Raw genomic sequence first — 23,165 nt, forward strand, 5'->3', positions numbered from 1 at the left:
GCACTTTTTGCCTCTCTGTGGTCCTAAATGATCTAATTTAGATGATAGCTTATGAGTAGAGGAATGGGGGCAAGAAGTACTCTTATCTATTCAGCAAGAACTGATGATATCAAGAGAAAAAAATTATTAGAACCTACTTCATTAGGAAGAGGTAGGTTAGGGTGGTGGGTAGAAAGTTGGCCTCTGAAGCTGAAGGACCTCAGTTCACATCCTACAACCTCTCAGTGCCCTAGGCAACCCTCCAAGACTTGGAGTCATAGAGCAGGTCTGGCTCTAGATTGGTGGAGGAGAAAGTTTCTTCCTAAATCCCGACACCAATAAATTTTGGTTATTCCCATATTTTCTTGGTGGGGCTGCCCAAGTTACTCATTTCACACTATAGCACATGTATCCAAAATAAACAATCCATTATTGTGTGTGAACAATGGCCAAATAAAATAGCAATAGACCCCATATGGCCAATAGAGTTTTTAAGCGCGCACACACACACACACACAGAGGCACATACATATGCATGAACACACATGCACACACAGAAGCACAAACACATTCATGCACACACGTAAACATACACAGAGGCACACACATATGCACTAACACATGTGCACACACATAGGCACATACATATGAATGCACACACATGCATATTACATGCACACACGTACACACATACACATGCACACATGAACATGTATATGCAGAGGCACATGCATATGCATACACACATATGCACACACAACCCCCCCAAACACATATAGTATTCCTTTAATAAACTTTCTTGTAGTTTAGACCCAGTCTTAATCTAACAAAAAGCACCCATGAGTTTCAAGTCACTCTATAATAGACTTGCAGATAGGCACCTGCTCCAGGCCAGCAATAAGGTTTGTTGGTTTTTATTGTATTATCTGTTTTGTCTTGAGAGAGGGGAAGGAGCAATCGGGAAATCTCTGGTACTTAAGGAAGATGCAGTTACCCAGTGAGCAAGCAACTGAGTAAATAGAGCAGAACAGCCTTATTCCTTAACTAGCAGAAGGCCATTCCCTCTGTGGGTGCTCAAAACATATTAATTGAATTAGCAAGGAGAAGGAGTCAAGCAGTTCAAGTCAGAATGAATCATAGAATTTAAGAGTGCAGCGCAGCTCCAGAAGCCATTTGGTCCAAGCCCCTTCATTGCTGCTTGATAGAGTTCTTACCTGCACACCCAAAGCCCTGGTTTCTTTTTTTAAAGACCAGGCTCAAGGGTCGCCTTCTGGAGGAGTCATTTCCTACTCCCTCTCAGGGGTGGGGAACCTGTGGCTCTCGAAGTCCTCAAGTGCCGGCCCCACCCCTGCTCAAGCCCCTTGTGCCTTTCCCATGCAACGTGACCTAATGTTGGCTTTGTGTGTCTTTTATATATATACACCTATACATATATATAAAAATATGTAAGTTCTTTGGGGGCAGGGGTTGTTTTATAAGCCCTGTGCTTAGCACAGTGCCTAGCACATAGTAGGAACTTAATAAATGCTTGTTGTTAGAATCAGAGGATTTAGTACTTGGTAAAGGTAGTCTCACCCTTTAGTTTTATAGGCGGGAAACTGAAGCCTTAAAGGGGTTGTAGGACTTGTCCAAGGTTTCACACAGTGTGTGTCTCATACACACGGAGCCAAGACTAGCACACAGGCCCCTTGATTCTATCATGTTGTCCTTCTATCATTCAGGGGGTGATGTTAGAAAATAATCATAGGACCATAGATTTAGAACTGGGGGGGGGGCAGAGGGGTATCTCAGAAGCCATTTGTTCCAGATCCCTCATTGTAAAGACAGAGAAACTGAAGTCCAGAGAGGGAAATTGTCTAATATGTCACACAAAAGGTCCAGAACTGAGGTCTTTGAGCCCCTAATCCAACAACACTCTTACCACTTCACCAGGCTGTCTCATTCATTTCATAGTGTATCTCATCTGATCTTAACAACCTCCTTGGAAAGTACAAGGAGCATTATCCCCATTATTACAGATGGGAAAACTGACAGGCTTCGGGGTCACAAAGTCAGAAAGTATCAGAGGCAGGGTTTGATTTGAATGTGTCTCCTATCTCTAAGCCCAACCAGCTGGCCCTTTCTGGGGTTGCCCTTGACATCCAAACACTCTAATACCTTTCTGCTATCCCGCCAGCATCTCTGGCATTTAGGACAAAGAAAGCATCACCATGGAAGCTGCTTCTGTTTTCCCTCCTCCCCAGTCTGCCTCTGCCCTCACTCACTATGTAGAGGCACTAAGAAACCAGTTGTTCCCAGAATGAGAAGCAGAGGATGGAACTCCTCTGTCTTGTCCAAGCTGGAGTGACTTGAATTATCCAAAGTTTTACAGCAACCTTAAGAACTCTCATTATGCTCATCTTACAAGTGTAGAAACTTAGTCATAAAGAGAGTGAATGAGTCATTCAAGGTCACCAGCAGGAGAAGAAGGGAGGCCTGGGTTCCAGCTCTTTCATTCACTGTTTACTCTAGGAGAATGATGTGGTTCTTCTTGGTTTCCTCTCAGGGTGTCTTTCTGGTAAATACAAAAACTGTCAGATTTTTGTTAGTAGATGCCATCTAATTCAGAGTCATGGTATCCAAGAATGTCTGTGGGGTCATTAGAAATCATCTGATCCAAGCCTCTTGTTTTACAAACGGGGAAACAAACCTAGAGAGTGTGGATGTCTCAGTGCCACCCAGCATTAATTACTCTATTGGAAAAGTGAATATATATGTTAACAAGGGTCATTAATACCCAATAAAAGTAAGTAGGCCACTGATGTTTTTTGGGGGGGGGAGCTGGGGAGTCTTAATTTATATTTCATCCATTCCCCAAATCATAAAAATCAAAACTGAAGGAACCTTTAGAGTTCATTTGAATCACCACAGACGGTGGGATTTCAAGTCAGAAGGCACCTTCTAGATCCGGGGTGGGGAACCCTGCAGCCTCGAGGCCACACGTGGCCCTTTAGGTCCTTGCCCTTTTGACTGAGATCAAGTTTTACAGAACAAATCCGTTTACTAGGGGGGTTTTTTTCCCGTGATGTTTGGATTCAGTCAAAGGACTGCCCTTGAGGACCTAGAGGGCCATGTGTAGCCTGGAGGCCGCAGGTTCCCCACCACTGTACTAATCTGCTAGTGACTAGATGATAAGTCCTCTCTCATGCTTATTTTTGCTTGTAGCCACTACGGCCCAGAGAAAGGAAGTAATCCGATGAACTTCATTCCCCATAGGATCCAATAAATAGCATGGCACGGTGGACAGGTCACTTTCCCTGTGCGGGCCTCAGTTTCCTCATCTGTCTATGTAAAACGATGGTTCCCTCTAGCTCTAAGTCTAGGATCCGACACAACGTATCAATGAGTATTTATTAAGCAGCTATGGTGTAGGTACTGAAAATAAAAAAACAAAAAAGAATCCCCGCCGTCAAGAAGCATACCTTCCAAAATGAGAATATAGAGGTCGATTTGGAAGGGACCTCCCGGACCATCCAGTCCAATGAGCTCATTTTACAGGCAGGGAAACTGAGGCCCACGGAGGAGGAAATTCCTTGATCTAGAGCTGAAGGGGACCTCGGAGACCATCTACTCCAGTGAGCCCATTTTACAGGCAGGTATTTAAGTGGCAGAGGTGGGATTCGCACCCAAGCCCTCGGGGTCCGCTGCTCTTCTCCCAACGGTCATTCCAGGGTTTTCTCTCTTCGCCAGTGCCCGGTCCCGCATCCTAGCTCAGTGGCACGCGGGCTGGGGCTCACGCACCACTGGACAGGCTATCAATAATTTCTTTGGGCAAACGAGGGGGCGGGGGTGGCCTCCCCGGTCCTCGGCTGGCAGCAGGGCGCAGGAGGGACGGGGATGCACGCGCTCCCGGGCCCCACGACAGCGAAGCCGGGAAGAGTTGCGAGCGGAGATCAGCCAGCTCCTGCTCCAGCTCGCCAGCTAGCTCTCCTCCCCCCTCCCGCCACCCCTCCTCCCGCCTCCGCCCCTCCCCTGCCCTCCCCTCGCACCGCCCACGTGATGCCGCACCGCCCAATGGCAGGGCGAGTCCCCCGGTCGGCGGCCGCCATTGCTGTCAGAGGCGAGAGAGCCAGCTAGCCCGGGGAGGAGGGAGGAGGAGGCGGCGGCGGAGCCCGAGCCTGATTGGGGAGGAGGGAGGGAGGGGGGTGGGGGGAGGAAGAGGAAGGAGGGGACGGTGCCGCCGCCGCTGCTGCTGCTGCCTCTGCTGGTGCTGCTGCTGCTGCTGCCGCTGCGGCTTCACGGCGGCACCCCTGGCGAGTCGGCGGCGGCGGAGGACGAGGAGGGCGAGGCTGCGGCGGCCCAGGCGGACGCCCGCGAGCACGGCCCGGGCGGTGGCGGTGGCGGCGGCGGCGGCGGCGGCGGCGGGGCGGCTCGCCTCCTCACACACTCCAGCCCGAGCTTCAGCCTCAGCCTGAGCCTCAGCCTCGCGCGCGCGCCCGCGGCCCTCTCGGCGCGCGCCCCTGCCCGCGCGCGCCCCCGCCGCCCTCCTCCTCCCTGCCCCTCCCCTCCCCTTTGCCCCGCTCCGCTCGCGCTGGGATTCCGTGACTGGAAATAAACAAGGCGGCGGCGGCGGCGGCAGCAGCGGCGGCGGCGGCGGGGGCTGGGGCTAGGGATCCGCCTCGGGGGCGGCCGAGCGCAGCCGGCCTCGCGCAGCGCAGCCAGCCCCGGGAGGGGGCCGGGCCGGGCAGGCAGGCGGGCGGGCGGACAGCGCCCCCCTGCAGCCGCAGCAGCAGCAGCCGCCGCGGCGGCTCCGGCTCCGGCCACCCGCGCCTCCGCCTCCGCTGCCTCCCTCCTCCGCCGGCCCGGCCCGGCCGAGCCCGCGGGACGGCTGACGAGGCCCGGGCGTCCTGCGCACGAGCCTCGGCCCGCCCTCCCGTGGGGAGTGAGCGTGGAGGTGTCTCCGCTGCCCAGGAGCCCCGCGGGTCGTCGGATCGCCCCTTCCCTCGGCCCCCCGGGAGGCCGCGCTCGCCGTCTCCCGCCTGGGAGCCCGGAGCCACCGCTCTTGTCGTTGTCGTAGCTGTCGCTGCCGCCCCGCCGCCCCGCCCCGGGAGCCGCCGGGATCCAGGCCGATCGGAGCGGGCCATCGGCGGGAGCCCGGACCGAGACGGGAGCCCCCCGCAGCCGCGGCCGCCGCCTCCTCGCCGCCCTCGCCCTCGGAGCCAGCGGCCGCAGCAGCGCCGCCGCCGCCGCCTGCCGGGGCGCAGCCGCTTCCCCGGCCAGGGCTGCTTCGGACTCGGTCAGACATGCCCCGCTCTGGCGGCCGGGCTCGGGGAGGATCATGACTGCGGCAGCGAACTGGGTGGCGAACGGGGCGAGCTTGGAGGACTGCCACTCCAACCTCTTCTCGCTGGTGAGTCTGGGGTCCGGGGGGTATCGGGGGCCGGGCCGGGTCATCCGCCACCCCCAGCAACTTTGTCCGCTTCCAGCCGCCGCGGCCCCGGGCTCTGCAAGCCTCGGCCGGTGGGACCTCGGCGGCCGCCCCTCCCCACCCCTTGCGTCTCTCCCCTTCGGCTTCCTTCGCGACTCTGTTCTCTATCTCTCCCTCTCGCCCGCTTTAATCGTCTCTCCCTCCTTGGATCGCTTCCAGTGTTTATTTTGCTCTTTAAAATCATTTGTCGTGAGCGTGTCTTCCTGAAGCAGCTCCATTGATTTGCATGTGAAAGTATCATAGCCGGGATCCGGGGTCACACTTTCCAGGCGGACCTTTCGTGGCATATTTTCCCCTTTATTATTTCTTTTCTTCTAAATTTAAAGCCGTCATCCGTGTCTAGGAGAGGCAGCTTTCTTTCTTTTTTTTTTTTTTTTTCCGCTTCCTTTTCTGGTGTGCGTGTGTGTGCGTGTGTGTGTGTGTGTGTGTGTGTGTGTGAATATTTCATTCCGAATTGCTTTGCAATTTTCAGCGAAAACACTTCATTTGAATGTGATTGTGTCAGGGAGGAATAACCCTCGGAGCGAGCTCTTGTGATTGTAAACATAAACAGCTGGCTCTGGGATGCTTCCTACTCCTTTTAGATCTCTAAAGCCATTTGCCCCGACCAGTCCGAAAGCGGAGAAAGCCTCCTCCCCCTCCCCTTCCCTTCCTTTAAAAAACGTTTCCCCCCCAGCTCCTCCAGAAATCCACAGACGTGCCCTCCTAGGCGGTTTGATGACATCGCTTTTATCCTCCTCCTTCTCCCTCCTGGTAATCGACAACTTTTACTTCGAATTCAAATTGCTTGGCTTATTCTAGGAATAGTGATGGAGTCAATTGTTTTCATTGAACCTGGGCCCCCAAACTAGAACAGTAAATTAATCAAAATAAAAACGTACACCGCGGCAGCAACTATTTCCTGGCTCTTAATGACATTTGGTGGTAAATGTCATCTTTGCTTTATTGAGCTGTATCCTAAAGACCTGAAAGCGAGCACATTATTGAAGCTTGCATTTATGCTAATAATTGCAGTGCATGGTTTTTCAATGTGTGCTTTGTGCATGGATTATTGTATGTATAGCTATGTGCTTGTGGTGCTAGCATAAATTTGTTTAAATATTGAGAAAAGCTTTGTAAACAGAGCTGAGAAGGCAGCATTTAATTGTGGAATTAGTTGAACAGTTTATTTCACTGATGTTTTTAAAAAGCTTACTTTAAGTTGTGCAGTTTCTGGGGCTCTGAACGTTGGAAAAGCACACAGTTTTGGAAATCCGTTTTCTGTGACCTGTGTGCTGCTGATAGAAGCATCATCTCCTCTTAATCCTTGTTTACTCTGGATAAATAATTTAGTGCTTAGAATGTAATTAGTTACATTTAATTATGGGTAGCATAGATTTTTTTTTCTCTGACCCTAGAAATGTACATTCTGATCAGTCTTTTCAAATGAAGGTGCTGCTTTGTTTTTAAATGATAGTTTGTAAATTTATCTAAAGATCAACACAAACCACTTCTTCAGGTAAAGTGTCTCTTTAAATCTATAGTAGCAGTGGGATAAAATCATTAGCACTATAGTTTATATTTTCAAAAAATGTTCAGTTCTTATTCTAATACTTAAATTGAAAATTGAATTTGTAAGAAATTGTTATGAAAACTGGATTCAGTGTTAATTACATATTAATGTAGCTTTCCAAAGTAGCCTGCTAAATAGCCCAGAAAAAGAAGGTGGTGACTGACAGGAAATACACACCTCCCCATTATATTAATTAGCATCAGTCAGGTAGAGACCTTCATAGATTAGTAAATTTATTGATTAAGTGGGAATTCAGATGTTTTGTTTGGTTTAGTTAACTGGTGACCACATCGACACATTTACAGGTAATTAAAATAGCCCAGTATACCAGTGGACAGGGATCACACAAACTGCCATGTGTCATGCTGACTGATTACAGCGTTTGTGGTGAATTGACAGTGTTACATTGTATTTTTCTAACGTGGACCATGTTGATGCTGACCAATTTTAAAATTGGTATAATCACTAGGATACAGCTATTTTTCTCTATTTTACAATTTATTCTTTTTAAAAGCCTGATGGAAGAATGATAGTAGCTAAGAGATTATATTCAAGTGCTTGAGAGATATTTTATATAAAACTCTGCAATTTTGCAGACTTGAGTACTTTGCACTTTGCTGTAATGATGACAGCTGGCTAAGAGTGTATGTATGCTCTCCACATTTGTCAGGCTTCTTCTTAAAGTTCTTTTAAAAAAATTAAATAGTTTATATTCCAGTAGAACCTTTCAAATATAAAAACCATACTAAATTAATAAGATTTATTGGCGTCTTCCTTTGTGTAGAGAGTGATTGGAACAAGTGTCAAACCTCTTTAGAAAACAGTTGAAATATACTGTTAATTCTGTGTTAAAGTTTTTTGATTCTAAAAGTAGCATTTCTAATTGAATCTTTTAGGCATTATTGGTTTACAATAGTGTAAATATATCACCTCTACATAATGCTTCTAGAGATTGCTAATATATCACACAATTTGTGGACTGAACTTTGAATTTTCATGTGCTCCAAATAAAACTTCTCTCATTGACTATAAAACATATAAAGCATGCTTCCTCTTTGGGGCAGTGTGATTTCTGAATAGTGTTCTGGATGTAAGATTTGTGTATGTCATCAAATTACTGTAGTTCATACTGAAACCCAAACCAGAGATTAGAGAGTTAAGATTCTACATTGTAGTATCAACCCACCCACTCTGCATTAACTATAGGTGTTCATTATGCCTTAGCAAAAGTTTATTATGCAATGTGGGTGGATTAAGGCTTCTACTAGCATTTTAAGGATTTTATTTTCTGATTGTCATGTTTCAACATGTTTTAGTGCATCCCATTTCTTAGATTCTTGTCTCTACTTCCTTGGTATTATTTTCTGTATTAAAAATACGATTGTCTATTTGATCAGGGTTGTAACCATGTGTGTTTCTCATAGACCCTGCTGTGAGAGTTGTAGCTACTGCATGAAGTTCATGCTTGACTGTGCCTTTGTGACCCAAATAGTTTTCTCATGTGGTCCATCACATTTCTGGGTGAGGATGATAACTCACTTATCATAGTTGAGATTCACTTGTCTGTGTGAAAGCTGCCTCTTTGGCAAGTGTAACAATTTATGCTTAGGTTGTATGAATGTGTATCCTTGGACAAGCTCAGTTTAGAATTTCCAGACCTGAGAGCTGAAGTGCGTTTTTAGTATTGTTTTACATTGCACCAATATGGAGAATGGTGATTGTGTCCTTAGATTCAAGTGTATGCTCTTGAGATGTTCAGTGATGTCATTCTTAGGCAGGTACTACACCAAACACTCAGATTGTTGTTGGCTTAGATTCTAAATATGAGTATGTGGGTAGCTCAGGCTTTCCACAGTAACTGCAAGACACGTTTCTCATTGAGATTCATCAATTCTCCCTTTGAAGCTTTTGAAATAATCTGTTGACCCCATGCCTATTTTTAATATTTTTTTAAATTGGGTGAAGGTAGTTTATATCAGTCTTAGAAATTTTTGAAACACATTCCTTTGAACCAAACATAAGGTATCTCAAATGAGTTTGGGGAAAAGGGAATGTTTTCTATAATTTTGGCCAGGCATATTTTATTCACACTCAAGTGCACATTTGTTGCAATTTTTAATTTTGATACTTACTTTATAAGTTTTAATTCCATACTAGTCTATTCTCCTTCATGCAAACATTCCTAATTTGCTAATGCATGTTTTCTATTTAGCATTTTGGTAGTTCACATGTTATAGTATTTGTATATTTTTAATAGCAATAATTGCCACCCAATAAGAGTACTATATTAACCTCCAATTGCTAGTAAATATTTTTAAGTACATAATAGACAGCAATTTAACAGGCATGGTGTAGCAGTTTACTGGACCATTTTAAAGAGCCATTTGTACGTGTGACGAGTTCATAATTTGAAGAGAACATACTATATACAGAGACCCATATGTTGGTACTGCAGAATGTTCAGCTATATTGTTATTTGGAAATACTTATTGGGAGAATATTAGATTTGTGTGTGTGTGTGTGTGTGTGTGTGTGTGTGTGTGAGAGAGAGAGAGAGAGAGAGACAGAGAGAGAGAGAGAGAGAGAGAGAGAGAGAGAGAGAGATCTGGTGGTAAGGAGCTATTACTGTCTTATGTTTTTATTTGTTTATCTTCAAATGGATTCCCTGAACTTATTTAGCTATCTTGAGAAATGTCTTCTTTTGGTATTATTTCAAACTTTCATAAATATATATTATAGTTAATTATAGTAGATTACGTTTTACTTGATATAGAAAACACTCGTCAGTTTTGTTCATTGATTTACTAATTGATTACACTTTAAAGTAATGTAAGTTAAAGGATTCGTATCAGTACTTTAAAGATCATCTTTGCTCCAGTCTTAATTTAGCTGTTATATTATTAACATATAAGGCATGCATTAAAGTGTCCTATCTATAGACAAACAGGAATCCCATTGCTTTCTTTTTCAAGTTTAACAATTGAGATTAAAAGCTCAGTTTTGTACTGTGTATTCTAATAAGCATATTTGTCATTATGGCTATTTTTTCTTAAAAAAGCATCCTATCATGTTATTTCTAAAAGTTGAAGATTCCAAGATTAAATAGTTTCTAAAACATTTTTTTGAGGGGGTGGGGGGGCGAGATAATGGAAAATATTACTTAACATTCCTTACCTTTAAGTTATTTGTGGTATGGATTTCTTTTTCTGGAGGTGGGTGGCCTACTTATTTTACAAAAGACAACCAATAAGAAAGAAGATCAAGCAAAGCTTGTACATTTCTGTCATGGTTGAAGCCTTCATTGCATCTGTTTCATAGAAATGCTGAAGAAGGATCTCTGGCACATTGCTCTCTTAGTGCTGATCATTTGTTTAAAGTGTGGCATAGATGCAAAGCTGTTTTATCAACTGTTTTGCCCTGTGTGGTGTTCCTTCAGCAGCATTTCTTCTTGGCCATTGTATAAACATTCCTATTTTCGGAAATTACATTTACTGTGCTACAGTGAGGTAATCATGTAGCCTTAAAAATGTGCCTCTGGGATATTGTTAAATGGATACGTTTGTTGCCTATAATTTCCTAGAGATTTAAAAAAAAGCTAATGAATCTAAAAATATTTGTAATATGCTTTTAGAGTTTAGAAAAATGTTCTTAGGATTTTAAACTTGTTTGACTTCACAATGACATTCAGATGATGTTTTGAATGATAGTCCATTTTTTCACTGTTGTTTAGGATGTTCACTTTATATTGATGGGGAAAGCTTCTTAATTATGGAGGGGAGATCCTTTTACATTTATCTTTGCTGATGTTAGCATAAAATGAAAGGTAAATGGGACAGTTTGCTTCTCTGAAATGTGTCCAATTTGTCCAATTTTGGTTTTGTACCACGGCACCTGGGCGTCAGCTTAGTTAGCTGTCATTGCTTTGGGTGATAGAATTTAGTTTAAATTGTGCTACATAATTGCTTATGGACTTGTATATGAATACAATATACTTCTGATTCTTCTGCTTTTGAAAGATATCAGAGTAATTGTTTACTAATTTTGTAATTGCTTAGTAAAGTAATAGTATAGAAGTTACATAAAATAATTTACTTAAATGGAGAGAAAACATGGGCTGTTCAGCATACCTAAAATGTCAAAACTTGAAGAGGTCGATCTAATCCAGAACCTTCATTATTTATTTTACAGGGGGTGGGCAACTGAGGTCCAGAGGGTATCATATGATCTCTCCCAACGTTACCTAGTAAATATGGTGAGACTGCTAGAACTCAGGTATCTTGACGCTTATTGAGGTTTTTTTTTTTTTTAAAGCGATGTCCATTTTTGATTGGTAAAATGGAATATTTGTTTAATTGAATATTTCTGGAAATGTATTTGCTTTGTTTTCTGAAAAATTTGTTTATTAATTTTTTTGGAAGAATATTGGGCTGCATTCAGGAACATAAAATGTTGTTTCATTGTTTTTCCACAATTTATTTTATTTGGTACCTTTCGGAATAATTGCTTTCTCATGTTAGAGGAATTGTAGGTGGAATCTAGTTAACTATCTTCATAATGCTGTGAAGCTTCACAGAGCTCTGGCTGACAGCTGTCTGCATTTTGGACTTCTTTCATATGCAGTAAAAGTCTATTGCTGTTAAATAAAAGTGGCACCTTCCGAAATGAATATATTAACATTTCCTTTCATTCATATTTACCTTTTCTTTAGCCTAATATTATGGCTTTAATTGTCAATAAAGCCAGGCTATGAGACTTTATTAACAACTGAAGATTTTAGGTAAACATTTAGTCATTTATTCTTTATCTGACAGCTTCTTAGTCCTTTTGATTATAACAATTAGAGACTAATTTTGTGTTAAAGATTATTGTCTTGGAAGACAATGCCCAACATAGAAAATTCTTAGTGTTCACAGCAAAACTTGAAGGCCTTTTAAATGCATTTGAAAAAATTTAATAGTACTGAACTCTGACAAAAGTATTTAGAGAACAATTAAAATAACTATTGAAATGGGAAGTTATGAGTGCACTCAACAGTTTTAATTGTAATCTGTCGTTGCTACACAGAAAACTGTTCAATATAGAGAATGATTTTTTTTTAATGGGGATGTTCTATGGGTTTTAGATCTAGGAAGAGGTCATTAGGTTCATTAAAGCATCATTTGGGAGCTAGTAATTAAGATGTGTAAGATTTAAATACGTAGGCTTTTGAGCTTCTAAACTTTGTGTGGAGAAATATTTCCCCTTGGTACTCCTGGTGCAAGTTACTTCTCTCTGGGCTTCAATCTTATCTCTTAAATGAAGGAGTAGGACTAGATGAAGCATCGATTCCCTTCTTGATCTAAATTCTATGATCTTATGTTTACTTGAACATGAATAATCCCATTTCACAGACTTAATTTCTCTGTCCTGTGTTAGAGCCTGAATGATTCTATTTAAATTTAAATGATTTTGTTTAAATCTTAGGCATATTAAGCATCATTTCCCTGGATAATTACTGTGACTTTTAGATAAATATACTGTGCAATAAAATGATAAATATACTTAACTTTGGGTAAATTTTTATGTATGTTTTTGCAGTAAATTGTATAAAAGCCTCGTTAAAGAGAGGGTTTTCTAGATCCATAGGTATGCTGACCATAAATTAACACTTCTCCAGTGTTCAAATTCAATAGATGCTTAATTCAGAAAACATTTACTGAATGACTATAAGGTATATTAAGCATTAGTTGGGGGGGAGCAGAGACAGGTAAATTTACTATTTAGTTTGGGTGGGGTACATAAGTTTGTGGGATGGTATGTGGGTGAGCGAAGGTGTCTATATACACACACAACTATGATACAAACTAAATGTGAAAGTATGTAAAAAGTACTAAAGGTGTTGGTAAAGGTGAGAAGAGGAAGGGACTAAGGAAGAAGACAGAAGAGTTACAGGATGTTAGAACTTCAAAGGATCATTTAAATTCCATTTCCTTCTTTTTATGGCTGAGTAAAGTGACATGTATAAGATCACATAGTCAAGATTTAAGCCAAGGTCTGCTGGCAAGTCAGCACTCTCTTCACCATATCGTGCTTTCTACTTAATACATGTTTGTTTACTAAATCAGAATTATCCACTATGCTAGGAATCATGAAGGAAGTAGTTGAGATTTTTGGATATTTTGAATACATTGGATACTTGCATTCCTAAAAGAGAGGTAGGGGCAGCTAGGGGGCACCATAGTGCACAGAGCACCCGGCCTGGAGTCAGGAAGACTCATCTTTATAAGTTCAAATGTGGCCTCAGACACTTCCTAGCTGTGTGACCCTGGACAAGTCACTTAACCCTGTTTGCCTCAGTTTCTTATAGCAAAATGAGCTGGAGGAGGAAATGGCAAACCATGCCAGCATCTCTGCCAAGAAACCCCAAATGGGGTTACGGAGAGTCGGATGCCACTGAAATGACTGAATAATAACCATGACAACAAAAGGAGTAGGATTTGTGTTAGGGTTTCTCATTTATTGGCGTCTGTTGCCTGCTTCATTCTGCACTTCAGAAGAGACCTTTTTCTGTCCTCAACAATTCATATATCATTTTGTAGAGTTGATTTTGAAGCTTTTAACAAAGTTATTGATATATTTCTTTTTGACACATGGCATTCACCAACAATACCTCAGACTTGCCCTGCATAGCCCTGTGGGAGCCAACGTGGACTTCTGGAGATGGGACGTTGGGAGTTGTTATGGGAGGCAGGTTTTAGTTTAATGTAAGAAGGCATTTGCTGAGAATTGGTGTTGTTCATCAGCTAAACTTAGGGTCTCAGTGGTAGTGAGCTCCCTGACATTAGAGGGGTTTGTAAACCTGAAGTTGTGAATATAGCCATGTAGCTACCCTCTGTCACTGCTAAAGAATTTAAGGAAAAGATTGTTGACTGTCTACGTGGGGTGTTCCCTCCTGTCTCTTTGAGAGCTTGCCCTATTGATTGTTGCTCTCCTCTTTTTGTCTTGTTTTACCTTTCTGCTACTTCTTTTCTCAGTATCTTCACACAAGCTCAAATGTCCCATGATCTCTTAAAAAAAAGTTTCATTGATGCCTTTTGTTTTTATACCAGTCATTTCTGAATATATGTCTCCACTTTCCTACCCAGCGAACTTTCCTTTACGTCTGACAGAGTTAAGCATTGACTGCACTTGCCAGCATGTATTAAGTTCTGGTCTTAGTCCCTTCCCCTTCCCCCCACCCCATCCCCTACTCTGCCTCCCCCCAAAGGAGAGAAATGCATTTTTTCTTTCTTCTTTGGGGCCGTGCAATTCTCTCTGATTCTTTAAAAACCAACCAACCAACCAAATGCTAAACTTTTCCTTGACTGCTGTCCCCTCAAGCTGTTGTTCTTTATCCAGCAGCATCACAGGATGCGTTTCTGAGGCTCACTTTATAGAACGTACTTAATCTTCCCTCCCTTCCTTTGCGTTATAGACAAATACTTTTCCAACTTTTGCTTGAAAGCCTCGGTTAAGGGGGGGAACCAGGCAGCTCATTCTCCTTTCGGACAGGTCTGATTTTGGGGAAGTTCTTTCTTCTTATGACCCAAAGTTTGCTTTTCTGTGACTTCTCCTAGACTTACCCTTTCCCACACCTGGCCTCTTTCACTGCCAAACGCCTAATAATAGTAACACTAACTAGCATCCCTTTGGTGCTGTGATGATTGCAAAGTTCTTTACAAATGTTCTCATTTGGCTCTCACAGCAACTCTGGGAAGTAGGTGCTGTTATTATTCCCATTAGACAGATGAGGAAACTGAGGCAAGTAGAGGTTAAGTGACTTGCACAAGGTCTTGGACGCCCTCTCTTCCTGTGGCTTTCATGATTGTGCCTGCACTGTTGACTTCCTTTACTTGTCTGTTGACTTCCTCCCTGCTCCTCAGGTTTGAGTATCTTCTTCCTCCTGCCTCAAAATTTTTTTGCTGCATTGTCTTAACTCACTTCCTTGAGCTCAATTCTTAACTCTCTGTAATTGACTCACCCTCTATAGTATGTTCAACCTTAGTACCTCCCCTAAACCCCAGTCTGGTCTGCTAGGCATCACTACCCAGACATTTGATTAGCATCTCGGACTCAACATTTCCTAGACTGAATTCATCATTAGCTCTAATCCTCGTATGTCTTTTCAACTTCTTTATGTCTGTTAATGATACTGCGCGTCACCCCAGATTGAAACCTCAGTCACCTTAAAGTTAACCCTCTCCCTCATCCTCACATCAGTTAAGACCTCCTGTTGACTGCAGGAATGTAGATGTTCATCCCTTTATTCTTGCATGCACAACCTTCCCTTAGGTTCAGGCCTTCCTTACCTTTTGCCTGTACTATTGTTATAGCCTCTTTCCTAAGCCACAGGTTTGACTGTTATTTTCCTGCTCAATCATTGGAAGTTTCTGTTCACTAAAGCGGTGGTCCTCAGTCTTTTCAAGTTTAAAGACCCCTCCTGATGACATTGAAAATTGTCAGCATCCCTCATATGATAAGTCATACTTTATTTGTGATTATTTGAGAAAATGCATGACCAGTAACTTATGAATTTAGTGGCACTTTTAAATGAATTCACATTATTAATTACAGTAGCATTTATGTATATTTGAAAACTTGTAATACCATGTACATGGCAGATTGTTTAGTTTGTAGAAAGCGTGTGCTTAATTTTTAAGCTTCTAGTTGGCTTTTTTGGAGAAGGCTTAGTAAAACTTAAAATCTGAGTGCTTGGTGTGTAAATGGATTTGTTGTCTCCTTGTAAAAACTCCTCATTGCCCCTGTGGTCCTGAGCACCCAGATTGGGAAATGCTTTGGGATAGAATCTAACCTACTTAGCCTGGCATTTAAGGTGCACCACAAGCTAACTCTAGCTTACCTTTCTAGCCTTATGTCAAATTATTGCCTTTCATGAACTCTCCATTGAAGCCGAAATGAATTAGTAGCTCATCTCTCTGCATTTGGTCCAGCTGTTCCCCTGTGTCTGACTGTAAGTCTCTCCCTCCTTCTGGTTCTTTGACCATTCTTGCCAGGTCTGCTCAGGTGCTTTCCTTTGTCAAGGATTCCCTCCTGGGACTCTTTGCTCCTGGCACAAGGGTTCTTTCCCACCTCAGACTCTCCTCAAAGCCCTTTTCTTCTCTCTTGGCCTGGTGGTGAAAAAAGAGGAGCTTGTATTTAATCTTAGAGATTATAGGGAGCCAATAGAGTTTTGTATTGGGTGCATAGCCTGACATGGTCAGACCTATTTATGATTTAGGAAAATCACTTTGGCAGCTCTGTAGAGGATGGATTGAAGTGGTAAGAGGCTTGAGGCAAGGATGCCAATTAGAATGTGATCACAATAATAAGTGAGGATGAAGGCCGGATTAGGGTGGTGAGGGGGTGATTGGAGCAAAGAAGACATATAAATTGTGGAGATAGAAATGACAAGATTTGGCAACTGATTGGTTGGAGTGAGTGAGATTGAGGAGTCCTAAGAAATGACTGCACAGTCAGATCATTGTTAGAGCAAAGAAAAATCAATACTGCATTAGAAGAGAGAATAGAATGAGAAGATATGACATAGAATCAACAGCTCCAAGTTGACCTGCTTAAGAAAATGATTCCCCAAATTAGGAACTGGATAAAGGAATAGATACTGAGAAAGCTAACACTATCTCCTAAGGGAGTTTAACTGATATAAATCATATGCCACAGTGAGAATCTAAAAGAGCCTAGAAACGACCTCAGCCAGAAAACACTTGATTTCCTTGCCAAGAATAGAGATAGGAGCCAATTGTAACACTGGTTTAGGATATGAACTCATTTGTGAAATCTTATGGAGGAGGATAGGAAGATTATGAGCAATATTACACAAAGCTGCAAGAAGCAGCAGAGGGAAAAACAAATTAATCGAAAGCTTGGCAGGAGACCTGAACTGACTCTGAAATTCCTTTATCTGATCAAAAGCTTATTGTTCCATCTTTGCCTGTGCCTTACAATGTCCAGCCCTGTCCTTCATCCTCACTATGACTTCCATTCCCATAACCCCTTTGTTCTTTCCCAGACTATCATTCCTATCCTAGCTACATTCTTCTCTGTTTCCTCTGGAGTCATAGGTGAATTGATTCAAATCCCTTCTCACCTTGCCAAACCCCAGTCTTGGATTATTACTCTTTTCATTTGCTGTTGAGCAGAAGTGGAGGAATTCATCTCTCCTCCCAAACCCTTCTCCAAACTTTCCTGTTGTTGAGGATTCCACCATCCTCCTAGACTCCCAGGCTTCCAGCCTTGGTTTCACCCCTGACACCAGACTTTTTCGTCTCACATATCCAGTCCTTTGCCAAATTGTGTCATTTCAACCATCACAACATCTTGTCTGTACGTCCCTTTCTTCCTACTCACATCACCACAATGCTTTTTCAGGTCCTGTTAATTCACACCTGGTGAGTTGCAATAGCTGCTTCTTCACTTTGCCTCGTATGGTTTTCCCTACTGCCATTCAACTTTCATGGAGCTACCAATGTGATTTTTCAAAAAAATGGAGGCCTGACCATGTCACCCTTTTTAATGAATTCTAGTCATTCTAGGATCAAATAAACTCCTCCCAAAGCCTCTATTTAAAGGGGACTCCCAGGCTAGCCAACTCTTCATTTCCCACCAGCTGTACTCCTTATACATAGGTGGCACAGTGGATAAGGCGTGCTTGGGCCTGGAGTCAGAAAGACTCCACTCTGAGTTCAAATCTGGCTGCAGATACTTGCTGTGTGACCCTGGGCAAGTCACTCATTCCTGTTTGCCTTCTTTTCCTCATCTGTAAAATGGGCTATAGAAGGAAATGGCAGACCACTCTAGTATCTTTGCCAAGAAAACCCCAAATGGGGTCATGGAGAATCAGATACGACTGAACTGGATTTCACTGTGATCATGCTCCCAGGAAGCCTCATCAGCAGGGAACTCATTATCCCTTGAGATTGTATCAGCTTTTATACTCACCTCATCTCTGATTGGAACACTAGAACTCCTCAGTTCTTCATTTCTTACTAGTTGTACTCGATGGACTGGACCTTCTTTCCCTTCCCTCTACCCTTTTACCTGCCTTTTGTGTGTTGTCTTCCCCTTAGATTGTAAGCTTCTTGAGGGCAGGGACTGCCTTTCTCTTATTTGTATTCCCAGCATTTAGTATACTGCCTGGTGCATAGTAGGGACTTGATGATTGTTTATTGACTGACACTGTTTGACATTTAAATCTGTCATGGGAACTTTACCTTCCATTCTTCCACTTTACTCACCTCCACATGATTTGGAAGATGGTACAGTAACAAGAGTACTGGGCCCGGAGTCCAGAAGACCTGAGATCACATCTGGTCTTGCATACATACTGCCTGTGTGATCCCGGGCAAGTTACTTAAGCCTTGTTTGCCTCAGTTTCTCTATCTGTAAGATACGGGATAATCACAGCACCTACATCCTAGGGTTGCTGGCTGTGAGGATTGTAAGAAATGGGAGGAGGAGTTTTGTTTCCACAGAACTAAAGGTGTGCTTCCCCGCCTTCCCCCACCCCAGCTTTAGCAGAGACCAGGCCTCAAGGTCGGTCAGGTGAGAGGTCAGAGGCTTGTACTCATGTGCATACTTTTTGAGAAGGCAGTCTAGGGAATTAGAGAGGCCAAATGCACTTGAACCAGTTCAAGCTTATCTAGGGTCTGGTCTTGGTCTAGAATCCAGGCCTACTGATTTGCATAATTTGCATATGTTAAAGAAGGAAAGTAGGGGAAGTAAAAGAATATAGTTTAATCCTAAACTAAGACAAGGAAAATCTAATTAACTTCACTTTTGCTTCTGTACCCTTATTATCCTATTTATATAAACTGTATAACCTAGGAAAACTATGTAAAAAACAAAGACTGTAAACCAACCATGACTCTAGCAGGAGTGGAGGGACTGGTTACCCCTGCTCCTGCAGCTGTATCAGTGTGTGTTCTCGTGAGCACTACACCCGCTCTCTCGAGGAGCGTAATAAAATGCCTTCCTCTGCCCACTCTGGTCTTGAATTCTTTGGGTGAAAATGGGCAAATCACATGGATCTTCCTAAGGTCAAGTGAAGGGAAAAGATAGGCAGTGGAAGCTTGCCGGGCTTACTCCCGGATCTTGTCTTGGGGTGTCCTGTGATCTCCACTGTGGTGTTAAGAGGGCTACCACTCCGGATTCCCTTGGGGAACCCTGTGGTCTGCAAAGCCTTCTTAAGGGGACATCACTTGGGACTTTGTCCCTGTCTCGGGAGCCTTCCTCGGGTTCTTCCTCAGGACTTTGGCCCTGCCTAGGAAGTCCAATGATCCCCAAAGCCACGTGTTCTCACAATTAGGGGAAATCCAGTGATCCCCAAAACCACATTTTTCACAGGATCAAATGAGATCAAAATTGTTAAGCACTTAGCAGAGTGCCCAGCATGTAACAAGTGCCTTATAAATGTTAGTGTTGTTATAAAGCAGTCATTTTGGACCTACTCCCTCTCCAGTCTCTATGCCTGTGTACCAGCTCTCCCCCATACCTGGAGTACTCTGTTCATATGTAGTTTCTTTGGCTTTCTTCAAGACACAGCTTGAATCACCTTCTTGAGGTATTTCCTGATCTCTCCAGCTGCTGGTACCTTCCTCTCCCTGTGGTCTTCTTTTTGCCCCGTATGTATCTAGTTATTTAAATCTTATCTCCCACATTAGAACGTGAGCTCCTTGAGGGCATTGACTGTTTTTGCTTTTCTTTGCATCCCTAGGGCTTAGCAGAGTATCAGTCACATAGTAAGCAAGCACTCAGTAAATGCTTGTTGACTGATAATTTCCAAAGCATTTAAGGATGAAATTGGAAGTACAATAAACACAAAAACTTGAAAAGATCTGTAAAAGCTTTTATGACATGTAGTTTTCTCTGTCAGTAGCAATAGCACTACCATATGTGCTGCATGTGCTTTTCTTAAAGTGTAGGTTGGTTTGTCCACATCACTATGCTATGCAGTAAACTCCAGTGGTTCCTTATTACCTCTAGGATCAAATATAAACTAATGTGTGCAGCATTTAAAGCTCTTCATTACCTAATGCATTTCTGCCTTTACACTTTTACATTACTTCCCTCTTTGTACTCTACAGTCACATTGGCTTACTTGCCATTTCTTACATAGGATGCTTCATCTTCCCTCTCTGTGTCTTTGAATTCCTGTCCTCCAGCCTGAAATGCTCTTCCTTACCTCAGACTTCTGTTTTCCCTGGTTTTCTTCGAGACTTTTCCCAGTTAGAGGCACAGTCCAGACATAGTGCCTGGAGTGTAGTAAGTGCTTAATAAATGCTTGTTGAGTTTTTGTTTGAGGAAATAGACATGACCCTAAAGAACCCAGGGCAGGGAAGAACAGTGGCCCAAATAGACACAGAAGGATGAAACAATTGGGGGGATATTGAGGGATCTATTCTCCAGGGATTTGAAGGTGTTAGCACAGGATGGTCATGGGGAATCATTTCCTCACACAGTCACACAAAGTAGCTGAAAAAAATGAGATGATTACCGGAGGCTTAAGGATTAAAAAATCAGTCTCAGAAAAAGGTGACTGAGAAAATATAAGTGTAATTACTGAACCTTATGCCTATTTTTTTTCACCTGTATAAAAATCCTTAAGAAAAGTTACACATCTCTTGAGGGAACCCTTGATGAAGGTATTGGAAATAACAGACAGGCCCTTATGAACTATATTCCATAGCAGTACGCATCTTTATATCATACAATTGACTGAAAGAGAAAGAGAACACAAGATCCTACTGTGCTGACTATAAAAAGGGATTTGATTTGGTAGAGTAAATTTCATGCAGTTTTAGAGCCAACAAGGTATTTCTTAGTTCTGTGTTAATTGAACAAGATTCATTGAAAGATGCAGTAAAGAGCTTTGCTCAACACTGATTATTAAATCAAATAAAACATAAAATGTTTGCTACTATCATGGAGGAAATTCAATAGAGAGTACAAATGGGAGTGGGATTTCTTGTAGATGAAGTATTACAGATGTTGTTGTTAGTAGATAGTTGCAGATTGTATCAAGACCTAGAATTTTGGTCTAAATATCCATATAAAAATGATAAATGGGTGATGGCCTATTGAACTTTCTATACATTGATCTCAGTCAGATACTGCAGATGGACAGTGAACTGGGCCCAGAATTCAGTAGGAAGAAGATAGCAAGCTATTTTGAATTTGGGATGATGTTGTGCTGTAATGATCCCAAATTTCTTTTTGAAACAAAATCCCTAATTTTTTTTTAAACTGAAATTCTTTCATTGATGACATGGTTACAGATCATGGAATATTAATCTTTTGTGTTCAAAATTGTGGTTTACCTGAATAGCAACAGAGAGCCCTTTGGTGGTCATAATTGGAATTCATTGTGTTACTATAAAACATGCCATCTGAGAGTGTGAATACAAAATGTGGTAGACATGGAATGTAATGAGAGTGAGGAAGAACAAATAGATGACCTGCATCTGGATTCCCAGAGAATATTTAAATGACATAGAAAAAGGCCCCCTAACACATCCGTTGAGCACCCTATCCAGGATTTACAGAAAGACATAGAGGGGATTGCTGTAGCATGAGAAGGCATAGATGGCTGGCAGTTCCACATAGTTGGAAGACTTATAGCAGTGAGATCACACAGGTCCATCTAAATATTTTTCTTTTGAATTTTCTAGCAGTATCTAAAATGTAGGCCAGCTCTTAAATTGTATGTCTTGGTGGCATCAGCTGAACCTTCCTGGGCATCTAGATGAGCCCTAGGCAGCTTGATCAAGGAGCTGGGATATGGCCATATGCTGCTGCTTTTTTTGTGAGGGAGGTTAGAAAAGGGGAGGGGAAAAGAGGAATTAATTTGATTCTTCTGTTTATGGTTGAGGAAAAAAAGAGCCAGGATTAAGAAGGGAGACTGGTAAAAAACAACACATTCATAAGATGAATCTCATTTTTGAAACAGTGTGGTATACAGAGGACTGGATATAGTCAAGAAGACCTGATTTTGAATCCTGCTTCAGGCCTTATGACCTGTATCACCCCAGGTGCCTTAACCCCTTTGGGTCTCAGTTTCATCATCTGGAAAGTGAGAGGGTTGCACTTGACCTCTATGGCTTTCAATCTGTGATACTATGAGCTTATGAAACCCCAGTGTTCTTCAGTATTGGTTCACTGTTGATTGGCTCCTTAAATGGCTCTAGTGATTTTATTGCAGTCTATAATCTAACCACCCTGGACAGTGTTTGGCACAATGATTGGAAACTCAAGCTGTGGCTAATATTTGACAATTTAAATTATTGATCCCTTGGCAGTACATGGAATGTTCTTTGAATTTAAAGTGCTACAGAGTTGATAGATATTTGCTGTAAAGGAGTTTTAGAAATGCCCAAGATATTAGATATGGATAACTTACTTTAGATACTTCAGATAAAACCAAATTTTGGTCTTGCATATGTTATAATTCTCGCTCTCTTTTAACTAGAGTATGGTGTGTGAACTCTGGGTTACTTTCTGTTTTGATGTTCTTACACCATTCAGTACATCAGCATCTAAAAATATGGTTTAGCACTTTTGTGCCAAGGGAAACCATTCTTTTTCTCTCAGTAGACAAATCTTAAAATATCAGCTCTTTTAAGTAGTGGTCTTTGTGGAGTGGAGATATTAAGGAACAGGTTCTCAAAGGAGAGCTTTCTTCATCAGACTCTCTTTATGGGAAGGGTAGACAATGGATTGTTAATAAGGAAGGGGAAAGCCTGTTTTTCCCCCAGTGAAATAATGAAATGAATTTATTTGATTTTGTTAAATTTTATTGTTGCTTTTGCTTTTGTATCATAGAGATCCCCAAATTTATTAAGTCCTGACTTCCTTTGTAATAAAGAAGAAAACCTATAGATGAAGTGACTGTGTATGTAACATTTGACACCTCTTTACTGAAAGTAATACTCTGAGGCCAAGGATTGGTCATTCCAAATATTCAGGCTTTGTTTTAGTGTTCTTTCTGTCTACATTTATGTAGTCATTGAGTACATTGTTCTCTTGGTCTTGCTTACTTTGCTTGTTAGACAGTGTTTCTCTGAATTCCTCATATTTCTTGTTTCTCATGTTATAATTCATAACATTTCTATAATACAGTTTATTCAGCTGTTTGCT

At 42.3% G+C, this 23,165-nt stretch overlaps 2 protein-coding genes across 4 annotated transcripts in view; one reads left to right on the forward strand and one right to left on the reverse strand.

The window, feature by feature from the left end:
• Positions 1-4,254: 4,254 nt before the first annotated feature.
• LOC118852047 (translation initiation factor IF-2-like) lies at positions 4,255-5,298 on the reverse strand. The gene has a single exon (XM_036761717.1). The coding sequence runs from the start codon at positions 5,296-5,298 to the stop codon at positions 4,255-4,257; it is 1,044 nt and encodes a 347-aa protein (XP_036617612.1).
• The window catches only part of MED13L (mediator complex subunit 13L), a 388,748-nt gene continuing 370,818 nt past the window's right edge, over positions 5,236-23,165 (forward strand). For all 3 annotated transcript variants that reach the window (XM_036755938.1, XM_036755952.1, XM_036755945.1), the window contains exon 1: positions 5,236-5,368. In XM_036755938.1, the coding sequence (XP_036611833.1) occupies positions 5,297-5,368 (72 nt within the window). In that variant the 5' untranslated portion in view covers positions 5,236-5,296. The remainder of the gene's footprint in view (positions 5,369-23,165) is intronic.

The sequence above is a fragment of the Trichosurus vulpecula genome, chromosome 1 (assembly GCF_011100635.1).
Source record: "Trichosurus vulpecula isolate mTriVul1 chromosome 1, mTriVul1.pri, whole genome shotgun sequence".
NCBI classification, from domain to species: domain Eukaryota; kingdom Metazoa; phylum Chordata; class Mammalia; order Diprotodontia; family Phalangeridae; genus Trichosurus; species Trichosurus vulpecula.

What these genes read in the sequence shown, in the direction of transcription:
- LOC118852047 (XM_036761717.1), bottom strand. Translation starts at nt 5,298, where the DNA reads ATGATCCTCCCCGAGCCCGGCCGCCAGAGCGGGGCATGTCTGACCGAG.